Genomic DNA, 27862 nt, shown 5'->3' with positions numbered 1-27862 from the left:
CCAGAAAATGGATTTCTCTCAGATTACTAGGAGAGCTTTTATTTGGAGCATTGCAAAGTACATTTCATGGTTGTTAGCGCTCATTCTCTCTCGCTCACTCACCTTCTCTTTCTAATGCAAATACTTTCTTTCTCTCCATCCTTTCATGTCCTTTCTGATTAAAAAAACAATTTGGATCATAACTTCTGCAATTCCTTCACACAGTTTACTTGGAGTCCATAATAGAGAATGGAGAAACCATCATCACTTTGAGTCCAAGCATACAAACATACATGAGAGACAGATTTACATCTTATATAGGCCAAAACTCAAAAAATCAGTTTGTTTATATTTTTTCTCAGATCATGGCTTCAAGCTTCTCAAAAATAAACTACAGTAAGAGGAGCACTTATCTGATTTCATGGCAGAAAAGTATACAGTATGAGACACATTTTCAGTTCATACTGCAGGCAACATATTAAAAAGTAATAAGAATATAACTAAAAGTTGCGATTGGGCTTAGAAGTACTTTCACAGTGGAAGGAAAAGCAACTTTGGATTGAATATTGCATGTTTATGGAAGCAGACAGTTACTAATATTGCTGCGGTGCAGAGGCTTTCTGTTCAGACAAACCGGACCATCCAATTTAAAGGGCTTCAGGAAGTCTTTCAGTTTCTGTGCAGTCTACAGTGTGCACTTAGATCAGATGCACACTTGTGCTCCATATCAGTAGACCAAAGAGCAAAAGAAATGTTGTTTATTTAATCTCCTTTTAGCCAATGCAATATAGACATGTTCACAACCACATGGGAAGTGATGCCTTTGAGGAGATGGTCACTTTGGAGTACTTTTACTGTATGCAACACAGAGTTAAGGGGACTCGTACAGTATCTTCTTGTTGGATTGAGTCAGCCAGTGCGAGTACTGTGGTGCTCATTCAGAAAGCTGCTGCTGGCAGGCCATGGTTATTATTTCCTGCAGGATCACCGCCTTTCCCTAACAGAGCCAGAGACTCTAGTGAGTGCATACTATCCTTTTCCAGACGTAATCCCAGTCCAGGCGGAGCTGAGTCCTCAAGCCCTCCTTCACCTCCTCCATCAACTCCCGCTTCTGGCAGCTCCCCACTGGCAGCAGCAGCAGCCGCCGCGGCTGCGCACTCCTCTTTGAACAATCGGTCATGCTCCATCTTTAGCTCTTGGTAGGAGCGGGAGAACATGTGAAAAATGGAGGTAGCAGGGAAGGCCATGATGAGGATCCCACTGAGGATGCTGCTCAGCGCTACAACCTGTCCTGGGATGGACCTTGGCACCATGTCGCCGTAGCCTACAGTCGTCATGGAGATAATTGCCCACCAGTAGGAGGCGGGGATGCTGCTGAAGTCATGAGTGCCCGTGAGCTCGCTTTCAGCCAAATGGACCAGTGGGGAGAAGAGGGTGACGGCCACGCAGAGGAAAAGCAAGAGGAGGCCAAACTCACGGGTGCTGCGCCTGACAGTCAGCCCGAGCGTCTGCAGGCCAAGGGAGTGGCGAGCCAGCCGCATCACATAGAGAATCCTCAGCGCCCGCAGGATCCTCAGCACCAGACCCAGCTTGTCCAAGTAGCCCTTACCTCCTCCTGGCCTCTCGTGCTCCATGGCCGGGTCCTCCTCTACCACCACCAGGGACACATAGTAGGGCAGGATGGCCATGGCGTCTATGATGTTGAGTGGCCCGCGGAGGAAGTCCAGCTTGCTGCGTGCCTGAATGAACCGCAGGATGAACTCCAGGGAGAACCAGGCCACACAGACTGTCTCTATGATGAACATGTTGTAACACTTGGAGGAACACTCACCCTGAGGTAGAGAGAGGTTTGGGTAGAATGGGAGTGAGAGACAGAGAGATTGAGAGGAAGAGGAGCAGGGGTTTGACATAGAGCAAGATAGATGGGGATGATGGCATGGGGAGATAGAGAGAAGGCAAAAATCCTGAGGTCAGATAATCACCGTTGGTAATCATTAATAAATCATGAGCTGCAGTCACTCAGTATGCTAAAGCTACTGCAGCTGCACTGATAGATAATACAGTGACACAATCAATCAATTATTTAATTAGGGCAGGTTTCAAAGATTAATATAACAGTGGAAGTGGTGACAGAAAGCAATCAGGCCTGTACGCTGTCCAACTACAGTGCCAAGGAAGAGCAATGCAATAAAAAAACAGAGATTTTGGCACACAGAACCTGCTGTTAACTGACCCTCTTCTTCAAAGCTTTGTCACATCACACAGCTATCTCTGTCACTCAGGGGCGTAGGTTTGGCTTTAACTTTGGTAGGGACATTTTTTGTTGGACAGCCAAAATAATTGTGCATGTGTACCTGCTCTCTATCACTCTTTGTCTCGTTCATAGGCACATGTACGCACACACATGCACACATAAAGAGCCTTACTCTGCAAAATGTTTACTTTACTGAATATATTTTTTCACTGATTTTTTACATTTTATTTTTTTGATAAACTATAAACCTGAGACCAAAATTCATATTTAAAAATAATATATCATAGATTGTCATAATAAATGTTACAATAAAGTAAATATACAGAAACCTGTGGGTAATGTGCTGCTTTGTAACTCGCTGCTGGAGGGTTTTCAAACCTCGCCTGAGATTCTGTCCTTTCAGTTTGTGGATTTGGGCGACACAGCTGAAGAGTGTCATGACAACAACACAGTGATACTCAAACCTATCTTTAAATCATCTCGATAACTTCTATTTGTATTATTTTTCATTCAACTCCTGGACCTATGGCGAAATCTTTCACTATGACATCAGAGTTCACCTGAGAGGCTGCAGCTCACCTGTCTGTGTGTCTCTGTGCTGCTCAGGCTGCTGCTGACGGGATTTACATAATGAAATGATGCCTGACAGTCACAAACAAATCAGTTGGACAAGCTGTGGCTAATTTAGCTAATAGATAATGTTCATGTCTTAATATGTAATAATAACTGCTCTTGATCCACTCATGGAAAAGGGGAAAGATGGCATTTAATATTTAGTAAATATTTCTCCCACTAATTTCAAAGATAAATGTTTATATTGATAACAGAACATTCTTATTAACTAACCTCAACTGTTACTGACACTTTGGTTCTTTAAAAAGGACCAGATGTCTTCATTTGTTTTTGGGAGGAATTTTCACCAACAGTAATAAAGTTGTTTCATTAGACAGCACGTCTGAGCAACAATCACAAATTAGCAAACAACACCTAACGCCTGAAATATAAATATCGAATGATCTTAGTTTTGTCCAGTGAAGTCGTTTTCAATTCTTTGACATCTGGAACATTTACACTATAAATACTAATCACTTCAGATTCTCCACCTCACCGACTGCTGCCGGGCTGCTGCTGGTCAATAATGCCTTAAGCCTGAAGTTAAGGGTTGCCAGATAATCAGTTCGAGTATTTCCATATCCTGCTCTTTCACTCTTTATTATAATAGCACACTTTTTTGCAGAAAACACACAAACCTGGCAACTCTGCAAAGATCCTACATTCACATTATGTGGAGTTAAAGCGGCTAGATTGTTTGAGATCTGTAAAATCTGTAAAAATATTTGTTGGGACAATCCAGCAACATCTTGATATTGGTAGGGACATATCCCTTCTGTCCATACACAAATCTACACCCATAATGTCACTTTCCCTTTTTCTTCAAATTAATCTTTATTCTGCCTCCTCACACTTCCAAACCCCACTGCAGAAAATATTCACAATCACTTAATGTCATCTTTTTTCATACATAGGAAAAAAGTTTGTTTCTAATTAAGCAGGGAGCACCACAGAAGCCAATACAAAGTGTACATGTCCTCTCATAGTTGTTGCTGGCTTAAAAAAATGCAGTGTGTTGAATTCAGAGGGGAAATACCCATCCTCTGCACCTATAAGTTACTTTCAACAATGAGTTTAGAGTCTCAATAGCTAATTTTAATGCTTCTAATGTGTGTCTCCTTGGCATATTGAAAGTTATTGTTCCATTAAAGGAATACTTAGGGTTAAAAGAAGTGGAAACATATTTAAGGGATTTTTTGCCTAAAGTTGGAGACAAACCTGACGAGATGAGCTGAAACCTACAAAGACTGGATAGACCACATATAAAGATTGTTTCCACCAACTGGTAGTCAGGATGGAACCTAAACCCCGTGACTGAGTAATCACAGAGATAACACACTGAACGTTTACTCAGTGATGGCTGGAGTTTTGGCAGCTGACTACCCCAAAAATCCCGCGAGAACAATTACACAATTCTTGCACCAAAACAAACTTGGAGGGCGGGTCACTTGTACTGTTTATATGCAGGGCAATTTGCACTGAAAAGGAAAAAAAAAGAAAGGAAAAAAGTGCAGAGTTTGGGTATTCCAAATTACCACACTTGAAGGCGGGTCAAAAAGCTTGCCGGTGTGGAGAGGGGGTCGAGATGCGAGAAATTCTATCTATGGGGATAACGGTGAACACTTTTGGACTGTCTCTCCACAAAGGCATTCATGGTGTTGCACACATTTGTACACACAAAAAGTGACAGATAAGCTTATCTCTTTATCTCTTTAGCCTATCACACTTAGCAATGATGGTGGCTACTTCTTTGTCTCATCTCAGAGACAATCAGGCTACACCCTGTTGTCAATCTTTGGATCTTTTGGATGCAGTAACGGACAAAGAAAGTGGTGAGTTGTAAACAGATTCCTTCAAAACTTCAAAACGTCCCTTCAGCAATTGATTGGTGTGAAACAGATACTTCATCCATATTTTTTTTAGATAGTATACATGTTTCTCAAGTATTTTTTGTGGGTGATATTCAGAATTCCTTACTTTTTATGAGCAAAATAACATTTTATCAGAGTATAATACCATTATTATAATGGGGGACATTATTTGTGTGTCCTCTCAGCCTCTTCTTTCATTAGCTTCTCGCCATTTTCTCCACTTTTCTCATTGTTCACTCTCTACATTCATCTCTTCAGCTCATACTGTGTGTCTCATCTATTTCCCTTCCCTCTCATTCTTCTTTTCTCTCCCTGCCACCCTCTTCTTCTCCTCCTGCCTCTGTCTCCACCTTCTCATTACTCATTCTGTTTCCTCCTCCATCACCCTCTCCAGACTCCCTCCCTCTCATCCTTCATTCTCTGTTTGTCCCCTCACACAGCTCTCTTTCTCCTTTAAATCCTTCATTTGTTCAGTGTTCCTCTAAGTGTAACACAACTCCCTCCACTGTTTCTCTATGCATGATGTACCTTCACGTGCGTGTCCCATTCTTCTCGATCTCATTTATCACACCTCTCTGTCTCTCTCGCTGATTCTCATCCCACTGTGACTCTTAGCCTTTTACTTAATTCCCGCAGAGTTACGTGTATCTGGATAATTTGTAGTGTTGTTTGCTCCCTTTGACAGGCAGTGATACTGTTGAATTGGAAATGACAGTTTGACTTTGGAACGTGTCCCTTCATCCATTCACGATGCTGGTGGTAGTAATAATAGTAGAAATCTTTTATCACATACTGTATCTGTTATTTTATATTCTGCATCTATCCTTTATTTGAACTGCAATGGTTGCTTTAGTCTCATTTTAGCCCATTAACAGTTTCCCCTTAAAACTGTATTCATAGATTTTTTTGGCCACTCTTGGGGGCAGGACAACAAGTTGTAAACACAATTGACATACAGTACTATCACCTTATAAAGCTGATATTGATAACTTGTTAGCAAACAGCTGTTTATTTTATGCAGCATGTAGCATAAAATGGGTTCCTCAGAATGTGTTGCTCAAAACAGCTAGCTGCTGCTGGAAAAGAACCAAAACAGTAACGTTGCAGGCTGTAAAACCAAAACAATGAGCTAAAAGAGGCTAAGATGCTCTGTAGAACTGAAAGTTTGGACCTACACTTAATGAAAATGATTCATATTGGAGTCTAATCACCAAAATCTTACTCCGTTGCTAAATAAATATTCTTATACACCTAAAGTGATTTCTCCTCATTGAATTGAAGCAGCATTTCTGGTCACCTAACAAATGTAAGTTCAGTATTCATTCTCCTTTTTAGCTCTGTTTTGGTCTCCACCGACTCCTGAGGTGAATATCAAGCTCTTTAGCTGCTAAATGCTCCACTATATTCACCAGCTAGTCACTAGTTGCTAGTCACACTGTTTTTTTTGCTGAAAGTGAGGTTGGTACAAGTGAAGTTTGCTGACCCAAAAATCAAAACAATGAGCAAAAAAGGCCAAAAGGCTCTGTAGAGCTAGGGGAAACTGCAGAGTCAAGTAATATGACTGTGTAATAATATTACACAGTCATTTGATCCATTGTTAATGTAACAAATATTGATTGATGCATTTTAAAAAATATAATATTAAGAAACAAATAAGTTTCTTAATATGACCCATTCATTTCTGCATATAAATAAAATGATAAATATCCATTTTGTTAAATTCATCATTCACTCCTTGTTTGTTAAGGGATATTAAACTGGTCAAGAGAAGCCGTGTAGCAGTTGTCACTGCAGCAGCACACACAGTGAAAAGTGGAACCACAATGCCTCCATCTGAACAGGCCATGATTTCCTCAGAGGTCTGAAGGGCTGGCTGGGGGATATTTGTCCCTCAAACAGAGGACATTTACAAAAGGAAAAGACACATTCCCATGTTGAGAATTACCACTTCAATAAATCTTTTACTAAATATTAACCTTTACACCTGTCCTCTTCCTTGATCTTGCCTGCATTCCTCACGTTTATTCTCCTGCTGCACTCTGGGATTTCCAGCTGCCTGTCCTGTATCAATCTTTCAGACACTTTCTCCCCTTCGGCTTACATGTTCTGTCTCTCGTGTGCACTCTCTACCGCTCATTTATTCCCCTCCTCTCTGCTCTTTCACTTTCTCGTGCTGACATTAGGGCCATCAGGGCTTCGTAGTGCTGTTCTCACCTTCTGCATGAAAGGCCATTTGTTACAGCTAGAAGCTTTTTACTTCTGTCTCTCTTTCTTTCTTCTCACAATACCCACTATCTCCCTGACCTTATCTTGTCTGTATGACTCTTTGGAACTAATGTCACTGACAGCTCATTTCAGCACAGACACTGTTCATGCTACCAGCTGCCTCACACAGGCTTTCACATTATCCATATTAACACATCTCAATGTCAAATTAAGACAAAGACCGCAGCAAGGGTACAAATCATTGTAGAAGGCATTTTAGGGGCAGGAAACTGCTGTATCTTTATTACAGCCTTTTTCCCCCAAATGTTTCCAAATGTTAACGCTACAGAATCACACAGACAGGAAGGTGGTCAGTCTAAAACTGGAGATAACAGACACACAAAAGAAATAACATTTGACCTCACTCCTACCTTTGTCTCCTTTTGAGAATGGTTGGCCAATAGCCTTGAATACCTGCATGAAGAGGAGTGTTTTTTTATGTATATCCTACTACATTTATACAAACTCATTTTCATTGTGCATCTTCTTTTCTTAAACTTCATAAGGAAAATCTCCTTTATCCATTAACATGGGAGGTTTTTATGTGGGAGATTTGCACTCCATTATGATCATTATGGTCAAAAATGAAATAGAAAATAAAGTTAAAAAGTCTACAGAAACCAGCCTATTACATTGTGCAGTATGTGAGTTTGACTGATTTAAAATGTCCTTGTAATAGGTGAGGGATGGATAACATGACTATTTGTGAGATTCTGTCTCATTTATTCACAAAATATATCTGAGAATTGTGAATAAAATCATCTGAAATGGTGAGGTCTCTTTTATATGATTTACTGAAATCAGGTAAAAACATTCTCGATGTAGGTTTTTGACGTCTAAATTGAACTTCACTAAAAATCCACCATATTTCAGGGAAATAGTGGGCTTGAGGCAATGTGAGCTGAAAATGAGAATGGCTAACATCCAAAATATTGTTAAATTCATTCCAGATCCTTATGTTCCTTGTAATTTGTATTCTTGGGAGGAGAAAAAAAGAGATGAGATGCTGTGCAATGTGAGGGAGAGAAAATATTGTCTCTTGTTTTGGAGCAAAATGCTATATCCGATATCTAAGAATATAAATACAGCTTGCCATATTGCAGTCTATACTGAATGATTTTTATATTGAAAAGCCAATGTTTGTCTGTGACTTTGCAGTGTAATTGGATGGTTTTCAGTCATCTCCCTGATTAAACATCTGGCATTTATTGCATAATTATGATCATTTTCAGTGCGTTACTTTGATGTCAGCGTTTGCAGTAATGGCTGGGCAGACAGTCAGAGAGCTAGAATTGATGAATCATAGTATATTCCTCTCTCTCTCTCTCTCTTTTTCTCTCTCTCTCTCTCTCTCTCTCTCTCTCTCTCACACACACACACACACACACAATTAATTGTGATACAGGAAGAGATTCAATAGCAAAAAGGATTGATCTCAAGTACAATGTGTGGTGCAGGTTTTCACTTTCAGCTAGTGAGTCTGCACCTACACATGCACACACTCCTTCCTCTTAATGAAGGTAGAAAAACCCCAATTCTCTAATTTGGGGTGAAGGTAAGCTTACAGTTTGTGTAAAAATCATTACTATTCAAGCATATGATGACTACTGCTTGCCGCATCTTCTTGTTTTCCCAGTATCGACTGAGTTTTACATTCTTGTTGACAGCCTCCCATTTTACTCTCTGCTAGTGACCCATCACTGCGCAGTGAGACAGCTGCTGGATGCCTTGATGGCAGGGTCCATGGGTTTGAAGTGTAAATGCGTCTTTTTCTTGTTGGACAAGAGAAAGCTTCTATTGTTCTGAATTATTAATGTGTTTTTTTCAACTTGTGAATCAGATGAAGCTCCACATTTCATTGTCTTCAGTTGGCAAATAGGATGACCCTTACTAGATGCAACTGCTGTACTATCCCATTAATGATATAGAGACATAAACTGAAGTGCACTGTGTTTAAAATTTGGTTATCACTCTAAGAAGTATTCCCTGGTGTTTTGCTCTAACTTTAAATTTAATTCTCTACCTCTTTCACAGTATGTCCCTTACGTTCATGGCTCTCTTTTATCTCTCTCTCTCTGTTGGGCTCCGTCTTCCAATCAGACGAAAAGCCCCCCCATGACGATCGAGTAATCCAACTAGACCAAAAAAGTTTGGGTAGAAAGGGGAACAAAAGAAAAGACAAGATTCAGCCCATCAATCAGCTTTACCTTGCAGCAGACCTTGAACATACAGTACTTCGCACCACTGAACACTGCTTCTCTATGCCGCTATACTGACCTTGTGCTTATTTTTAAAGCTTCTCTGAAGACGAAGAAGAAGAGAAAGGAGGAGAGAAAGAACAGATGGCGACAACAGAGACAGAATGACATGAAGGAGGAATAGGGGGTGTGGTTGAACACCACACCACTGGCCTTCACCTAAAATACAGCACATCAAGCACTGTGTTCACTAGTCATGGGTTATTAAAGGGCTTGTATCGTGTGACACTTCCATCCATCATCAGGCTGTTCCCCCTGCAATCTGATAGCTGCATGTACGCACACCGGGTAAGGCATGCAGTTGTGCTGCTTGCACTCATTAATTTGCAAGAATCCTTGATACGTATTATGATAGAGGAGCTACAAGCAGCCACTCAGCCCCCTAAGACACACTGTCCGCCGACTATAATGACACTTGCCTCCATACACTGAGCGCCAGAACACTGACATGAGTGTGAAAGCAGAATTGAACAGTTTTATCTCCATATGAGGTGGCAATAGAGGCTGCAGACTGTCCCATCACTGACAAAGAGCAACAGCTTGTTTGCGCACAAACACCCTAATGGAGAAAAATGAAAGAGTGAAATGTGAGGCGAATAGATAGATGGAGCAGAGGAAAGAAGAGAAAAGATGAGAGGAGGTGGCTAAGCAGTGTAGAGGGATAGAAGAGAGGAGGATTACAAGATCAGTTGATGAGGAAAAGATGAGGTGACATCTGAAGCATAGGGTTCCCTTCACACCCCATAAGTCTCTGTTCTCCACCTGTCATATACTGAACACGCGTGCATACACACACACACACACACACACACACACACACACACACACACACACACACACAGAAAGACAGAGAAGACTGAAGCAAATAGATTTTTCAATTTCCAGTTTGTTTGTTAAGGTCTTCCAGGATTGTTTCATTGAACATATTGTAGGATGAAAATGGTTGTGCATTGTTGAAAAAGTAGTATTGAAAAATAGATTAAATACAGTCACGTACGCTCACACAAACTACACACACACACACACACACACACACACACACACACACACACAGACATTAAAATTCAAATGAAGCCAGCAGTTTGTCTCTAGTACAGTAAAATGGTTAGTGTTTCATCAAATTCAAGATGTTATAGGAGCATGAGCAATGTACTCAAACACACACAGCAAAGGACCCACTTTTATTGTCACAACGCTGTGCAAGCAATAAGCTAAATATATACATCTATTACAACATGTTGGAAATGTCTCATCAATTTGTTGCATCAGTAAACATATCAGAAAATAAGATTGAAAAGAAAATGGCGTACACATCCGCTCCATGCAGGTTTGCTACTGGCTCTGTATGCTGTGTGGAGGAATGCAAAGGCACAGTGGAAAGAGTGTGTTGACTTCAGTTATGACAGGGTGGAGCAGCAGTGTGAAGAGGGTGTTTGATTTTGTGGTAGCCGCAGGCAGAATGTGATTCTGATGTGCTGCAGTGACCATAACACTGCAGGGGTGGACACCAGCTGCTAAGTATATAACTTCAGGGAATAGAGCTGCTATATATATATTTTTTATTTTTTAGGTTTTATTAAATCAACGACAATTTGAAATATCGAAAAAAACTAAAGAACATTATGAAGGTGGACTAATTTTATAAATTTATATAATAAATTAACTAACATAAATTAACTCCTTGTTTTCTGAGCCAGCTAACTTCCAGTTAGCTCTCTGCTAACCTGAATGGGGATAAATCATTTAATCGTGCAATTAACAACTTATTTATTACTTAACATCAACCACAAACATCAATTTGAGAGAACTGCCTGATGAATTAAGAGAGACAAAGGAAGTGTCATGCTAGAGGAGGATTTCCTACAACCCACAATTTGTTCTACATTCTACTGAAAGGCTAATGACTTACTTGACTTAAGCCCTTTGCTCCTCTAGAGATTGTAGGCCACTGACCAGTCGCCTTCACCTCATTTGGTTGTTGGTGGTTCTTTCGAGATATCCCCAGTTGAGCCCACTCCCAGACATGTCTGCCTTAAAGGCTTATAACTGATCTATAAAGCATTAGTAAATGACTTCTTACCAATCAATAAAGCCTTTAATTACAGCTTACTGTCACAGTCATCGGTTGTCATTTGTCATTTTTGATTGGTTGCTAAGGTTCAAGAAGGCGAGTGTGAAGGAGAGTGGCTATATGGATGGAGAGTGGTGTGCTGCAGATGAATGCAAGAGCAACTTTTCATTGAGACCGTGATGGACAATGAATGATAACCGTCATCCTTGAAGTGTTTTGGATTAGTTTCTGTCTGTGTCTATTTTTTAACTGAAATGTACTGACACTAATGCCAAGCTCAATCGACTGTTGAGATGAGAAGAGGACTGGAGCTGGCTGGTCCACTGTACAGTTGAATGAGCGACGGGAAATGAGTGGAGCTAGGGCAGAAATCTAGTCGAGTTCACTGGGGTTTCAGGTAAGGTCTACATCCTTTTCTTGTTGGTTGGCAACTGAAGACATTTTGTGTATATTGTGGCCTGTTGGCAGCTGGTACAGCCATAAGGCTCATTTGTAATTAAACTCCCCAGACCTAACAACAAAACATTTAACCAGTAGTAAGTGTGCAGTGACACTTAGAGACCCCTTATGAAGGGTGTTGTATTTGGCAGTGGTACCTGAAATATATTATGATAGGTCATTGAGACATGTTTCGATCCAGAGGGTCCTCCAAATGAGGCCAAGAAATGTAGCCTTCTTTAGCACAAATTTCCCACAGTTCATTGCACATCAGTCAGCTGTTTCATGGTGTATTCAGGTGTTTGTTATCATCTGGTAAATCAGGAAACCAGGTTAATAACATGGTATTATCTAACTTTCCCACCAAATTTCCCACTAGTTTTTACCACTTTGTTGGCTGTTCAAAATCATAGAGGTGAACCTTGAAATGTATGACTTTTCTTGACAAACACATCATTAGTTTGGGTCTGGTGATTCTTATTTGGGAAGGAGGTGCTACTTATGAATGTCAGAATATGACAATTATGATTAAAAAGTCACAACCTAATATCATGAAGATCATAATATATCAAAAATTTAAAAAGAAACAACTAGAAGTCTAACAATAGTCCTTAATTGTAGATTCAGGAACGTGAACTGTCCTCAACAGCCACCATAACAAACATATTCAGATCTAAGAAGCTCCACTGCATTGTGTTTCACTCGTCTGTTATACTGTACAATCCCATCCTGGCATGGACAGGATAAACACCTCATACTTTGCTGTTCTCTCCCATAATCCCACTTGGCAGCCATGCAGCACATGAGACAGAAGGAGCACAGCCCATAACCAGATAGGCTGTAACAGGCATGGAATCTGCTCTACACTGATACAGTCAAACAGAATACATGCCCGCAGACATAAACACATAGAAAATGCATGCTAATTATTTGTGCGTGTGTATTCACACACATGTAATATAAATGCTCTAATGGAGTCTGGTAATTAAGATACAGTGCAATTATACAAATATTTACAAATCCTTATGCGGTTTGAGGGTGCGTAAGATTGAAAAAGATGTTTACTTGGCTATACAGCCATGACTGCAAACCTGTTATAGCAAGAATTGGGTCACACACACACACACACACACTTTTTTCCTTGTTCTAAATCACCTTGAATCATCTATTTCACATTATCTCAGTTCTTATAATAACCGCTATAATCTGCAGCTACTGTAAGGTCAGGTCCCTCTGACCTTACAATGTGTCTGTAAGTGTGTGTGTGTGTTGTTAGTGACATCTAGTTACCACCCCTCTCTTCTTCTCCGCATCTCCTCCCTCCATCCTCTCCAGCTATCAGCCTTCCTGAAGTCTTATTTACTTTCCTTGACTTATAGTCACTCTGACTGCCAGCCTGAGTCTAGCCCTACTGAGCCAACAGAGTTTACAGACACAGACATCTATTTATGCTCAAGTTCATTTAATGGAGGCTTAAATTATGAGGAGGGGATGATAAAAAAATGCAGCACATGAAGAATGCATTCCTAATTTTGCACCCCTGTTGTTAAACACACAAACGAGGCTCATGACGACGGCGGTGCTTTGTCTTCACAGCTCAGCAGATGTAGCAAGCTGTCTATGCAATGCGGAAAGACAGAGTACACACACACATGAACACACACACACAAACTGAGACATTTAAAGCCCTTCTGTTAGTACTTTGCATCTGCTGTTCCAGTATGTGTTTCACATCTCAGGTGTGGAACTGAATTACCTTCAATATGATTATATGCTGGGAAGGACTTGGATTGTATTACGCTACAACAAAACTCATAATAGTTTCTGTTTTTTGTGAAGATCATTGTTGACTGTCTTGCTTGGAGCTGCAGGGGAAATTCATTCATGCTTTCAAGTCCAGACAGTCAAAAATGTTGGATCCCAAATCACAACTCCCCCTCAGAGAAAATAGTTTTGGAAACATGGCTTTGTGGATTCACATAATACAATTCTGCACAGTTAGCCAGAAAATCTTCTGAGATTTCATCACTTTGATCTATTCCAAATGATTCTCAGTGGATGTGGACATTGGTGTAGAAGGACAGATAAAAGAGTAAACTTTACTCTCAGTTTCAGGCTGTAGGAGATATGACAAGGAACCCTATCATAGCAAGGGTTTGTTCACCATTTCATTTGTATTGTACTTAATCAGTATACTTGTATTACAGGCCTTACCATGAATATCTGAGAAGCAGCTCTGTGGGATGCCATGTAAATTAGCCTAACTGTTAAACAGCCTGTCTAATAAAGATATGAGAGTGCAAGTGAGCTAGTACTGGGTTCACAGGGATAGATCACCATGGTACTTGTTATGGCTACAAGCTGACACATATTTTCCTTACCAGTCACACTGGTAATTGAAAATTTGAAAAGGAAAGCAGGTGATCATATTAATAATTTATTTTAGTAGTAGTAATTTTAATTACACTCAGAAAAGGATTCTTGACAATGGATGTTTCTAGGTTATCACTCCAGGCTACAACATTCATATTTCATCACTGTAGCTCTGTTAAAACAGACTTAATGTGGTAACACGCTATTACATAAACTAACACTATGTACACTTTTACCTTAATGACATTAACATGTGTTGTTTCAAATGTAGTATGCTATGCTATCAGCAATTCATCTCTAAAGATCATCTCTAGCCTCTGCAGCAAATGTACAATCTCGGTCACAAATCACTTTTAACTCTCCTAATGTTCATGTAGTTGAGTCAGCTGCAGAGGACATGCATGTAATGATCTCTCTTGCTTTGTCTGATCCTGACATAAGAAACCCTATCTTTCAGTGATCATGAAAAGATGATGTTGCGATCACAACAAAAGTTGTTGTTACAGTTTTTGCAGCTTGTCAAGATCATGGAATAAGACTAACTTATGTTCTCATGATCAAGAGGGAGCAAGAAAAATGAGTTCATCAGGAGATCAGAAAATATTTTGCTTGTTATTGTGAGTGAAGAACTAAAAAATAAAATCTCTCTCTGGCCTTCTGTAACATTGCAAAAATTAATTTATTGTAATTGTTATTAACAGGATAGTGGTATCAGTCTTCACAAGCATCAAACTATAACTATAATGTCAAACTATTCCTTTAAGAGCCATAATTCCACAATCATTAATTTATCATTTGTACTTGTATGGTGAGAGCATGCGAGCATGTCTCAAGAGTGTGTGTGTGTGCTCTTCCTTATGTGCCCAGGTAATATAGTCTGTGTCTGAGACACTCTTTAAACTTTGAACATCTCCTCTAGGAGGAAAGACGAAGGAGAGGAAGGGGAAAACGGAGGCTTCATGCCTGGTGTAGTGCTTACATCCTTCCCTCTTTCTCTCTTCTCCTTTTATCTTTCACTCCTCCTCCTCAGACTCCTCTATTTCCTCCCTCCCATTCAATACCTAAAGACCTTATCTTCCCTTCAGACGTCACAAGACACATTATCTCTGTCTCGCTATGTCTCTCATTTTTTTTTGTCTCTGAATAGAATAAGAAATCACATAACTGTCTGCTCTCTCTATAATCACTTGCCCAGACAGGATCTATGGTTCAAATAGGTTATTGACAAGTCTCTGCTTGAGAACAAGTGGATAGTCAATCAGAAAACGTGACAAATCTCACAGTGTGAAACTTAAGTCATGCAGTCAGCTACTCTGCTGCTCTCTTTCTCTCCATCACTGTCTCTGTCCCTCTCTCTCCAGATACTGGTGATTGATGCCATGGGACGTAATTATTGAACAGCAAATCCCACTCCAATTTATGGCATTAAGACATAAAACGGCCACTTCAATTACTCCCCAGGCCAGACTATGACTGAATTAGGAAAAAGAGAGCAAATTTGATGAGGCTGTCTGAAAATACTCCATTACCCGGTGAGAATATTAAAGACATGAATCGGAGTGACACTTGATGAGAGTGAAACACTTTGATGAATATGTGGTAAAATGAATGCAGGGAAAGTTGCTGCTTTGCTGAAAAGTTGGAATCAGAAACACATGCAAAAGGAAGTCTGTGTCTTCGGTGGATGTTTGACATTTGAACAGCAGCAAGACGTAAACTCAAGCAGGTTATCAATGTTTGCTGAGACCCGCTGCTTTCCAGGGAGAGTAAAACTGCATACGCTCTGTTCTTTCCAATCTAAACACTGTTTCTGTCCTGCCAGAGATTTGACTCAGGGAGATTAGTGGGGTCAGTGCTGGGTTAGGACAGAAATCACAGTAGAAATGTATCTAATGAACAGAAGGCTCTAGAGTGAGGTTCTCCTAATAATCCTTACATTAGGAACTATGAGATGAAAAAGAGTAATTTAGCCAATTTTGTTAAAATAGTAAAAGCAAGGTAATTGTGGTCATGGCAGGAGCACATATCTTTAGTCACCTTGGTTACCGATGCATGCTACATTTTCTACAGAGTTTTTTTCTTTTAAATAATGACCAAAAGCTTAGCCTAACCTTAAAGCTGCTATATAAAGTCTTTTTATGGTAAAAATGGATCAAATGACTATGTGTAATGTTAGAATGGTCGCTCTTAGTGACAAACCCACAGAATATTATCACCAGACTGCAGTTCCCCTTAAGCATCTTTCGGTTTATTGTTAGCAGCTGTTTTAAGCTAAAAGCTTAAACTCACTGTCGGCTACCAGCACCAAACAGACGACAGACAAAGTTAGCGGCTAACTCATGAACATAATGCATTAAGCAGCTAAAGAGCCAGATATTTCACTCAGGAGTTAGAGGACACAAGAACAGAGCTAAAAGTGTGCTTGTAACACAACTCCAAATAAATGCTAATAATGTTGCCCTGTGTTTGTTGGATGTGTGAATAGTGTTGGCTAACAAATCTGCATTAATAACTTCTTAAGGTGATAATACGTCAATGTTGTGTTTACAGCTTGTACTGGTGCCCCCAAGTGAAAAAAATCAATTAATGCTACTTTAGCCAAACTTCTAAACTTTATAAATGTAGCCTTTAGCCAATTACAAACAAGTGAACATTGAGATACTGTAGTATTTTGATCTGTGTTGGGGGAATGCCATGTTTGATAATTCAAGCCAATGTTATTTTATCTAGATTATATTATCTGCAATTTAGAGAGAAAAGAGAGAAAATTCATTGCTATGACCGCTGACATGTTAGTATATTTTTGTAACAAATTAGAACATTTTGTACATTCCCAGACACTCAAGTCTTAGTCTAGTCCTGTTTCTTACTTTGAGTTACCCATGCTGTCAGATCCTTTTATGTCCAAAATGTTAAGTCAATGATGTCCAAGACTGCATTTTAACTTCAGACGTTACAGACCTCCAAACTCCACTTGCAGTTTAACCTCCCTATCTGTTTGGTCCACAAATCAAACACCGTTTTAACCTTCTGACTTTCATATCAATATTTCATACATCTGTTTGCATTTACAAAACACATCAAGAAAGGACTGGGCTTCTAGTCAAAATGTCATAACTCTACAGAGTCTGGAGGAATAATAGTGGCTCCTGAATGATGTAGAGTTTTTACATAAAGAGCAGAGTGCTTATACAGTGGAGAGATACACACCCACAGCAGGAGATGAAGGAATGACAGAGTGGTTATTATCAGTGGGCTTGAAACTGAGCCGTAAGATAAAGGCCCCTCCCAAAGCATTTAGCTCATAGTGATATGCTGTTTGATAGAAGGGATCAGCTGAGGACAAGCAGAAACATATTACATGGAGAAAGGCAGAGGAGGGAAAGAGAGGAAAAATGAAACAGTGTTTATCTCTTGCTTTCATTCCACCAGAATCTCACTCTCATCCGTTCTCCCTTTTTAATTCTCTCTCCGAAGCATATTCTATCTCTCCGTGTCTCATTCTCTCCCTCTTTCGGACATATCCTCTATTTGTTCTCCTCCTCCTCCATCTTCCACTTACTTTATCTCTCCTTTCACACTCCTTACCCAAACAGAGGCAGGCAGAGAAGCAGGATGAATGATGAGTGGATGAGGGAATTTTGGCCCGCTCCAGCACAATGCAGAGCAGAGACAAACAGCAGAGCTATGTGAATTAAAGATGACAGGAATCTTGCTGCTCCTGCCTGGGCAGGCTAGCCGGACACTTCGGACTGTGTTTGGTAGCTGAATGCAGGAGAATAGTTTGAAACTCAGGAGTGTGAAGAGAGAAAAAACACGAAAGCAGCAGATGGATTTGTTTACTTTTGGAGGGAGGTGCCATCATCTTTCCAAGAATGAGTATAGATATGCAAAGAGATGCTTGAACGGCCTCACACGCCAAATATGTCCCTAAAACCCACAATGTCCTCACAAGGCAAGAGTGTGCTGGCCCCTAAGGGCAGCTTGATTCCTCCCATGGAGCTCCACTGTCTCCGTCACTGCTACTGTGTTTACTCGAGAGAATCACAAACAGTAAAACCCAATTTCCTGTTTACATCCGAAATGCAATCTTGATAATATACACTGGGATATACAATCTCTTTGCATTCAGCAACAATAGTATTGTGTCTGTTCCTGCTGCCTGAAAGTCTGCTTGCCTGTGAATTCTGCTGTACACCTGCGTCTTTTGCTGAGGCTCCTGTCATTGTACAGATAATAAATCTACCAGAGCATCTGACTCTGCAAGGCTTTTCTCCTCAAGGCTAATTCATACAGATTTGTCCTATCATATGCTGTAAAAGGTCCATATCAAAGGCATCACCCAGTCCTACAGGTTTACAGCATCCACTGAATCACATACATGGATTCTGTCTAATCCTGTACGCAAGCTCTTCCATCTGTGTCCTGTGACTGTTACCAATGACTGGACTCCTCCTGGCAGGGTGCTCAAAATCCTCTCTTCAGCCTTTACAACTAATCAAGCCCTCTGCGGCCGGCACTCTCCTCCGCCTTCCTAAATTCTCCCATATCACACCCTCATGCACTCGATCCTTTGACTGCTCATTTCAAAATCAATATGGGGGCACTGACTTCTCAGAGCTGCCGTTGAACAGGTGCACAGAGTTTTCCTGCAGGCAATCATTCTCAGCACACGCATACAGTAGGACCTATATATACTATACATACTGTTTCTTATTTAAAGTACTGTATGGGCAACCTTTTCCTGATCAAAGATGTGTCTCTGTAGATGGGGGCAACTGAATGAAAACATGGAAAATCTTCAGCCTGCAGGTGAAAATGTATATATAATGTCAATTAAGTAGCAGGAAACCAATAAAAACCTGCAAGCGGAAACGCTGCAGTCACATTTTAGTTTGAAGGGAACAGAAGACTCGAGAGCAAATGTGTACAAAATTCAGAGACAGCCGTATCGGTTACAGTGGATGAGTTCATTACTTTTGTATGTGCATGTGGCTGTGTGTTTTTACTTTGTGTAAATTTGTGTGACCGGTTGTGTGTCTACTCATGCGCTGATTTTGTATGCGTGCGTGTGTCTTTCGTGAGAGTATGCCCATTTCATTAGTCCCCAGTGTTTACTGACAGATACTGGACAGGCCTCAGTGAGCAGCTCGGGCTTCATTATCCCACGCTGCTATGGGTAGACACAGATCACAGGACATGCACGGCCAACACACACACACTCAGCGCTGCCCCGCAGGGATTTTTAAGAGGGTGTGACGACAAAGAGTTATTATTTTACTGAATTTTGAAGCCCAACTATTTAAAATGTCTACCCCAGACCTGAAATGAATAAAACAACACTTGATTCTTCTGTCATATACACTGATGCACAGTAGAAACTTTTCAGCATTCATAGTGTTGGAGATAACGCCTTAATGAGCATCCAGTTTGTAGGGCACTATGATTTCTGTGGGAAACACGGACTGAATAGTGGAATTTGATAATAAAAATGGAATCAATTGTATAATGTGGAATATTGTGGAATTTGCCAAAATGAGGATGCAATTTATAAAAATCAGGGTTTTCCCAACCAGACTTAGGTGCAGTGCCTTAGCATTTTTTGCCTAAGCTGAATGAACAGAAAAAATCTATGCTGAGAGTCTCTATTGCATTTTGGTGTCATTTACAGGTGTGTTGCTTCTGTCCTCTGCTGTCTGTGTTGGAGTTTCACTGAGGGCGGGGTTCATCCTTTTCAGACTTGACTCAGTATTTTGATGTCAGGAATATTATTTATTTTGTTGACATTTTAGATTTATTTCCAGTGAGCTATTATTGAGTGTATATAGTGACTTTGCTGTTGTAAACTTTACTGTTGCTGCTCAAGAAACAATATTTAGTTGTATTTAAAATACAAATCAATTCTAATCCTGCTCTGAATTTATTTTTGTTCTTTTTTTAAAATAATAATTCAAAATTATTATCAATTCTTCAGTAATGAAAAAGAATTAAGAATATACTATACTATATACTTTACTACACTATTAGCCTCATTTTACCAATGTTTTTTTGTGATTATTTTATATATTTAATGTATATAATGTGAAGGAGTACTTCAGGCCATAGCGCTTACATACTGTATCTGTTTCACTTCCTCATGCTGATGTCTGAGTGTACAGTGTATTGAAACACTGTCTTTGATTAAAAAATAGTGAAATGTTGTGTTGCATCATTACAATCTCATTGATATACATTCATTTCATTCAATGTATGATTACATTCTGAATACTTCCTTATTGAATTGTTGAAATTGTATTCAGAAATTCAGCAAAAAATAAAACAGAATCTGGAAAAAATTAAAACAGGCCCTAGTTTGTCATGTTAAGTTATGAGAAGCTCTATTCCTCTGATCATGAAACGTCATGATCACCGTGTCTTTGAGCGGGAAAGAACTGCAGGAAGAGACAACTGTAATCACTCACACCACTCGTGATAAATCTCACTGACAGACAGGGTCGCTGTAGGTGTCACAAATCTTGAATTTATGGCCCATGTTCAAGTTAAAGAATTATAATTGATTATTTAGTATTAAGCAGACTTGGACAACACACTATGGCACACTCACCCTGTTCTCTTCCTCCCTGAGGTCTGGCATGGTGCTGATACACAAGCTGACCACAGTCACCGCCACCATGATCACTGACATGCAGGCGAAGATCTTCCCTGGTAAGCCAGACTGTGGATTCTCCACCATATCTCTCAGCCAGTTCATGACTTTTCGGTACCTGGTCTCCTCCACCGTCACACGCTGCATGGCGTTTCTCTGCCTGCACTCCTCCTCTCGCCGCTCCTGCTCATGTACCTCCTCGATGCGCGTGTACATCTTCCTTTTACAGCAGCGCTCCATGTAGGCCATCTCCACGCCCCAGTAGGTGAGCTCGTCATGCAGGGAGAGGACGCACATCTCCCGCAGCAGCCGGAGTTTCCCAGCAGCCAAGAAGTTGAGGATGACCCTGAAGGCCGAGGGCGATCGATCAAAGAAGAACTCCTTTCGAGCTTCGTCATAGTCGTCGCAGACGCTGGCGATGTCCTCAGGTGACCGGCAACCACAAAGGCGGCCAAGTCGGGTAAGGGGGAATTGCTCCAGGGTGCTCCAGGGGAAGGTGTAACGGTTTCCCCCAACGTTGATCACTGCCAGCGAGCCGTGGTCGATGGACACAAGGTCTTCCGGCCGACGGATGAACTGGGCCCTCTTGTAGTACACACCCTGTAGAGAGAAAAATGGAAAGCTTCAATGCATGAGCAGCTGCACCACAATTACTTTTCAAAAACTTTGCTGCTGATTTATTTCTTTTTTCATTTCCTTTTTTTTTCCTTTAGTGTTTTTTTTTTTATCATTAGAGACAATTTTATTCATACCTTGATGGTCTCAGTCTCAGGGATCTCAGTGAAGATGCGGTCAAAACTGCTGTCATCACTGACGGACAGATTGCTGAAGTCATGGTTGGCGTTGCTGATGATGGGCATGGCAGCATCTGGAAAAAACGCTGCTCTGGACTAGGCAGCTCAGATCAGGTAATGAAGATAGAAAATGTTTAAAGACTATGCCTGGCTTAACTTTTCAGTCTCAGGACACAGCAATCCTTTTCGTATTGCAGCTTCCAATGGCTTACGTTAAAACTTGCACTTGAGAAAAGCTTTTTTGCCACAACCAGGGTCTACTGAAGACAAGCTGGGAATAGAAATGACTTTCAGTCTTTTTGGTCTCATAACAAAGAGTCTTTCATCACTGACAGACAAGCTATGGCTTCAGCTTCCAATCAAAAGAGCAAAAAAAAAAAAAAAAAAAAAAAAATTTTTTGGCGTTGCCGTCAGAGGTCCACAACAGACTCAGCTGACATATCAGGATTCAGCAGCAGATCAGTGTGTAATCCCAGTCTGAAGCAATAGTCTGAAAAAGGAAAGCCTGAATAGAGAGGAGTGGGGTAGGATTGATCAGTGGCTGATAGCTGCAGGGGATGAGCTGGATGAGTCAAGGAGCCAAATGTGTAGCACTGAGGTGTCCAGGGACTGAGGGGGATCCTCTGTGTCACTGCAGCAGGATTAGGGAGGGCCTAGACACACGGTGGCATCATGCAGGCGCTGACAGAGAGAAAGACAAAGAGAAAGAGAGATAAATGTCAGAATGGAGCATGGATGGACTGAGATTAGGGGGGTGTCACAATATAGAGCAAGAATAGGCAAAGAATTGCAAAGACAGATGGTGTGGGAGAGCGCACCTCAATGAGACGAGACTGCAGTGCTTTATGCTCCTCCCCCCTCTTTCACTTGCTTTTAGTGAGAAACAATACAGACAGACACATCAGCTCTGCTGCCTTTAATGGCCAAACACTGTGGTCAGCACAGGACTTTAAAGGGCAACTTCACCAATTTTCAAGTTGATTCCTATGGTTCTAATATGGGTAGTACCTATCTATGAATGACATATATAAACATATAAAATATCCCTCTACTTCCAGCTGCAAATCTTTGGAGATCTGCCTGGACTACAAACTGCTTTTCCTCATATTTTGTGGTCATGCCTTCAAGAACTGTCAAGGGGGGGTCTTCCAAAACATTCCCTTGGGCCATGTTGTTTTCTCGCTAGCGATAGGGAAGAGCAGACACTAAAATATCACTATATTTGGAAGAAAACTAGTTTCATGATATAATGTTGGGATCAGAGATGTGGCGCTGCTGTTACAAGGCCAAATATTGTGCTGTGGAATCAGAGACAACAGAGTATGGAGGCTGCTGCTGAGTTTCTTTTGGATAAACTTTGAATCTTCAGCCTCGGGTGGACAGAAAAGCTGAATCTAAAATGCATTTGGAAAAAAAACTAGTGGCGCCATCGTTACCAAACATTGTGCTGTGGAAACAGACACAACAGAGTGTGGAGGACGATCATCAGAAAGAAAGGAGACAGAACCGCGCACAATGCATTCTGGTTGTTGTAAGATTTACTCTTTTAGAGTGATAAAGCAATCTACAGCCTTTTTCACAGTTTTTTCTAGTCATAGGGCACCCATTTTGAAAATTATTCAACATTTCTACCACATAATTCACCAAGTTTTAAGAAATAATCATTTTTACAGCAGTGAAATTCGACTTTAAGAAATAGCAAAAGAATTTACACTCAAATCAAAATCCATTAAGGGCTAGCTGGTTTACTTACTACGGGTGTTAAAAACATTAGAAAAGAACATTCAGGTTCTGTGATGTTATTCACACTCCGAGTGAATATTGGCTCCTGTAGATGGGCAGCAATCCTAGCAACAGACACTGAAACATGGGGTCCAAAATGTTGTTCTTGGCAACATGGTCGCCCTGAAACTTATTGGCACCGTTAGTCATTACAGTTGCCCAGAATGTTTCACTGTGTAACAAAGCTTTAAACAGTTTTTGTCGATTTCAAACTGGGCCCTATTTTACAGTATTGCTACTGACTAAAATTGTGTCTATTTTCCCACTACAGAGTCACTCACCTATGTCAGTGTTTTACACATTAAGACTGGCAGCTAACAAAAAGTCAAGGTGGACATTGAAAAGACTGGAAGCAGAAGAAGAAAACACAGCTGATATTTTGACCTGTCATTGCAGGAAATGCACAGGTGTTACTAATAAACTTAATAAAGGCTGCATTCCAGTTAGTCATCGTTAAGGCAATTAAGTACATCTGTTCTTTTCCTGCTAAGTGTCTGCAGTGAAAAGTTCTAATACAACTATTTACCTATACTACATATCTTATTAATAATACTGTAACACAATTTTACATTTTTGAAGGTGGGTTTTGATATATATTTTAAATGATTTACCAGACACCAATAGGAATACATTCCACCAGCTCCACAACCTTCAGAGATGAAAGCCAATCTGCAAGGTAAGGTGGGGAATGACGAAAGAATACAGTCCAAGTTGAAATAGCTGGAAATATCTATCAAGACTCATTGTTCTGTAGCTTGTTGTATCCACTTGCAAACAACACAGCTGACTTACACTCACCGGTCACGTCATTAGGTACAGCTGTGCAACGGTGTTCCTAATATTTTGCCCCCATCATGTATGGTAATGGAGTGGACAAAATATTAGGAACACTTTTCAATATAATGCACTCTAATACACCACCACCACCCACTATCACCTCAATAAGAAGCATTAAGTAGAACTATCACCTTTCTGACAATGTCAAGAAAAACTGAAAATGTATAAGCTTCATAAAAGTGGAATTTATGGCAGAGCTGTATTGTATTGGATTGCATTAGAATGCACAGGCCTAATAAAGTGGCTGCTGAGTGTATATTTGGGCAGCTGCCTTGCACTTTTCTGCTGCCAGCTTTTGAGAATTGTTGAGAATTAACTGTAAAGCTATAATAGATTTTGCACACATGCCAAGCAATTTACCAAAGCAGAATCTCTAAGGGCAATTCCATACTTCTCTACACATTTCTATGCACACACGTAGATACAAGCTTCTCTGCACACACAGTGAACAACATTCATCTTGTCACCGTGACTAGCCCTGACTCACAATCCTGACGGTGAGCACAGCGTGGTGTCCTGAAAGATGAATATAGACCTTCAGTCTTACAGACTTCTGGGTTTGTCAAAGTTACACTAACACCACATACAGTATACTGCTCACTACAATAAGAATATCAGCAGATTCTTCTGCTCAGTAGCCAACTACAGTAACCACAGGCTTATTGAATGCGTGAGTGGACAGAGCAGACAGTTTGAAGCATCGGACCGCACCATCCTGAATTGGAGGAACCAATAAATCACTTCTGTCATGATAGTGGTGTTTCATTTCCACCTCACAGAAGGAGGAGAGCATGATAAAGTATTTATTAATCGATTTGTATTCCCTGTAGATGTGGCTGGTTTTTCCTACGGGAAGTTAATTGAAGGAGGTGTTTTTAGCAGCACACTGGTATTATCAGCTTTGCTTGACCTTCTGGCTCTTGCTGGATACATATGACAGACAGTAGAGGAAGGAGAAGGGGGGAGGGGTGGGATCAACTTGTTTAATTACATTTAATGGTTTAAATTGTTACTAATTCATCTTAATTTAATAAAAAAAAGTACTGTCAAACTAAAACAAACTAATATTAAAGTTGGGCTATATGAAAATGTGGACAGATCAATACATCATATACTCATTTATTTTTGTTCATGTTGTCGGTTGTTTTCTCTATGACTTGAGGTCATATTGTATTTAGCATTCAGTCAGTGAGCTTATATTATATTCATGGGCATCTCATATGGATCGGGCTGCTTTAATGTATAGGAAAACTCCTCTTTCTCTCTCTCTCTCTCTCTCTCTCTCTCTCTCTCTCTCTCTCTCTCTCTCTCTCTCTCTCTCTGTCTTCCTCCAACTTACAAAAGCATACACACACACACACACACACACACACACCGGGTACCGCGGAGCAATTGTGCGCCCTCATCAAGCCTAGACCTTTGATTGAGCTTTGTTAAATTATATGATTAATTAAGATCTCATAACCAAATCGTGTTTACAAAATTAATAATTTGCGGGAAGGAAAACAAAAAGTCAAATTCAATTGTTGTTTTGAGGGCATTTTACACCTCTTTCTTATGTTGCAATTGATTTAAAACAGGCATTTATTTTGCTTTTAAATATCTAATAGACCTATTTAAAATAAAATGCTCACTGTAACAATTTGTCATGTTGCAATGTTGATGAGGTGAAAAGACACCAGCATACCTTATTTTATGTACTGTGTCAACACACATTACAACTTCAGACAAATATGAGGCTACGAACATAAACCCTGCAGACATCAGTATAACTTATGAAGAGCAGCTTACCATCCTTTGCCCCGCACTCATCTCCAGACGGCCAAACCAGCTCGGTGTGAAATTTCTGTCGCCTCGCAGTCCCTCCGATCATTCAAAACCAAATCAGGGTGTCAATGACCCTTCTTCACCGTCACATGTTAAAATAACAGGCATACCTGTCCGGCATCCGCATCGTTCACACCGGTGGAAGGCGCACTAACAGTCTGGACATACCACAGATGGACGCGGGTAAAGGTTTGGTGCGCCGTCTGAGCTGGAAGTGTCCCGTTACAGCTCAGTGAGTGGTGCTGCAGGAGGAGGAGGAGGGGAGGGGGGGAGTCAGGGCAATGGTGCGCAACAGAGCAGACTCCGGGTACCCAAGTTCAAGTTTGCGTAAAGGTGACAAAAGGCGCAATAGTGACCAGGAGTATGTGAGCTCCCCGCAACAGAAAGGAGGGGTTTTACAGAACTGTAGGAGTAGTGTGTCTCCACTCGACATCTCTCCCTTTCCTCTTTTGATACTATGCAATTCAAGAACACGGAGGAGATGCTCTCATCCATGTTTCCCACACTGCTCGCTTTACGCGCAACAGGGGGCGCGGTTCCCTCTCAAATTACCTTCAATAAAGATTGATTCTAAATCTGCAGTGGATCACCATTTGGAGTCATATAATTGGACAGAAATTATAGCAATGTCATGTTTTCATTTCACACTGAAACCAATGTTGAGATGACCAACATTACCAAAAGAGAAAAACAAAAAGATTAAAGTTGGATAAAATCATGTAACTCATTATTGAATACCACCAACGTGATAGAAGGTCTTTATCCCACAGAAGTAGAAAGAGCAGTGACATGTCAATTCGCCACTGAACAGCTAGCCACACTTGTGTCTGTGTAATAAGTAAATAGACCTCAGGACTGACTTTGAAAAGCCTGACTCTTGTAGACCAACACACACAGTTTCATGCCAACCTCTGCAACACTGGAACCGGTTTGCACAGGGTGAAAGTTCAGGGGGGAAAAAAATCGTTATGCTTGCAGATTTGTCTATGTCGTTACCCTCACACATACCCACTTTGTCCTTGAGAGGCAGCTCATTAGGTTGCATGAGCCTGAGGGAACAGCTAAAACAAGCAAACACTTGTCCAGGTCCTTATGGCTACTAACGGAGCAGACAACACATTAGTGCAAGTAGAGATGGAAACCAAAGAGGTGGGGAGATGGGTGTGTGTGTGTGTGTGTGTGTGTGTGGAGAACAGAGACATTCACCTTATTGAATCCCTCCATCACTATTCATTAACCTACAGTGCAGCATATGCCCAGGGCTGGTTAGTGTATGCAACATGAGACTGATCACACAAGCTGGGCTATTAATTCTCAGTCAGTTTTTTTTTTTTTTCACAAAGGGGATGATGTTTCAGTGACAGCTGAATGGATTAGGTGCCCTGCAATCTGCCTCACTGTGACAGTAATGCAATATACCTTTTTAATTCTATCTCATTTTAAAGGCTTTATCACACACATACAAACAGAACGAAACACTCATACACCCACAAATAGTGTGGATTTGGCACAGGTGGTACCCGAGTCCTGCAACATTAAACCATGGTAACTTGTTTATGTGTGCACCACCCGGAGTATCCTCTCTGTTTGCCTGCCTCATTGTTTTTTATTAATCTCACACACAGCCATACTGTATACCTGCAACTGCCCAACATCTATCTCACACACACACCACAATACAACACAGCAGAAAAACACAAAGATAGCCGCAGCCCTGTCATTACTAATAGCAAGCCTCAGTCTGGTGGATTAAGAGTTTAATCCCTCACAGGCAAGAGAGACTGAGATGAGAGATTGCAGCAGCCAGCATGCTGGGGTCTGATGAGCAGTGGTGTGAGATGTGTGCAGGAGAGGA

At 40.7% G+C, this 27862-nt stretch overlaps 1 protein-coding gene across 2 annotated transcripts; it reads right to left on the bottom strand.

Moving 5' to 3' along the window:
• Positions 1–8: 8 nt before the first annotated feature.
• kcng4a (potassium voltage-gated channel, subfamily G, member 4a) lies at positions 9–26430 on the bottom strand. 2 transcript variants are annotated; one of them, XM_044357766.1, is made up of 4 exons: positions 25972–26430; positions 21520–22242; positions 20726–21367; positions 9–1811 (listed from the first exon to the last, which is right to left on the bottom strand). In XM_044357766.1, exons 2-4 carry the CDS (start codon positions 21625–21627, stop codon positions 918–920), a joined length of 1644 nt encoding a protein of 547 aa, XP_044213701.1. In that variant the 5' UTR covers positions 21628–22242; positions 25972–26430; the 3' UTR covers positions 9–917. The 2 variants fall into 2 exon arrangements, with proteins under 2 accessions (XP_044213701.1, XP_044213702.1); XM_044357767.1 differs by lacking the exon at positions 25972–26430 and adding an exon at positions 23625–24104.
• Positions 26431–27862: the final 1432 nt, after the last annotated feature.

The sequence above is a fragment of the Thunnus albacares genome, chromosome 7, assembly GCF_914725855.1.
Source record: "Thunnus albacares chromosome 7, fThuAlb1.1, whole genome shotgun sequence".
Classification (NCBI taxonomy): Eukaryota; Metazoa; Chordata; class Actinopteri; order Scombriformes; family Scombridae; genus Thunnus; species Thunnus albacares.
The sequence above is the reverse complement of the archived record's forward strand: the minus strand, read 5'-3'. Positions and strand labels throughout refer to the sequence as shown.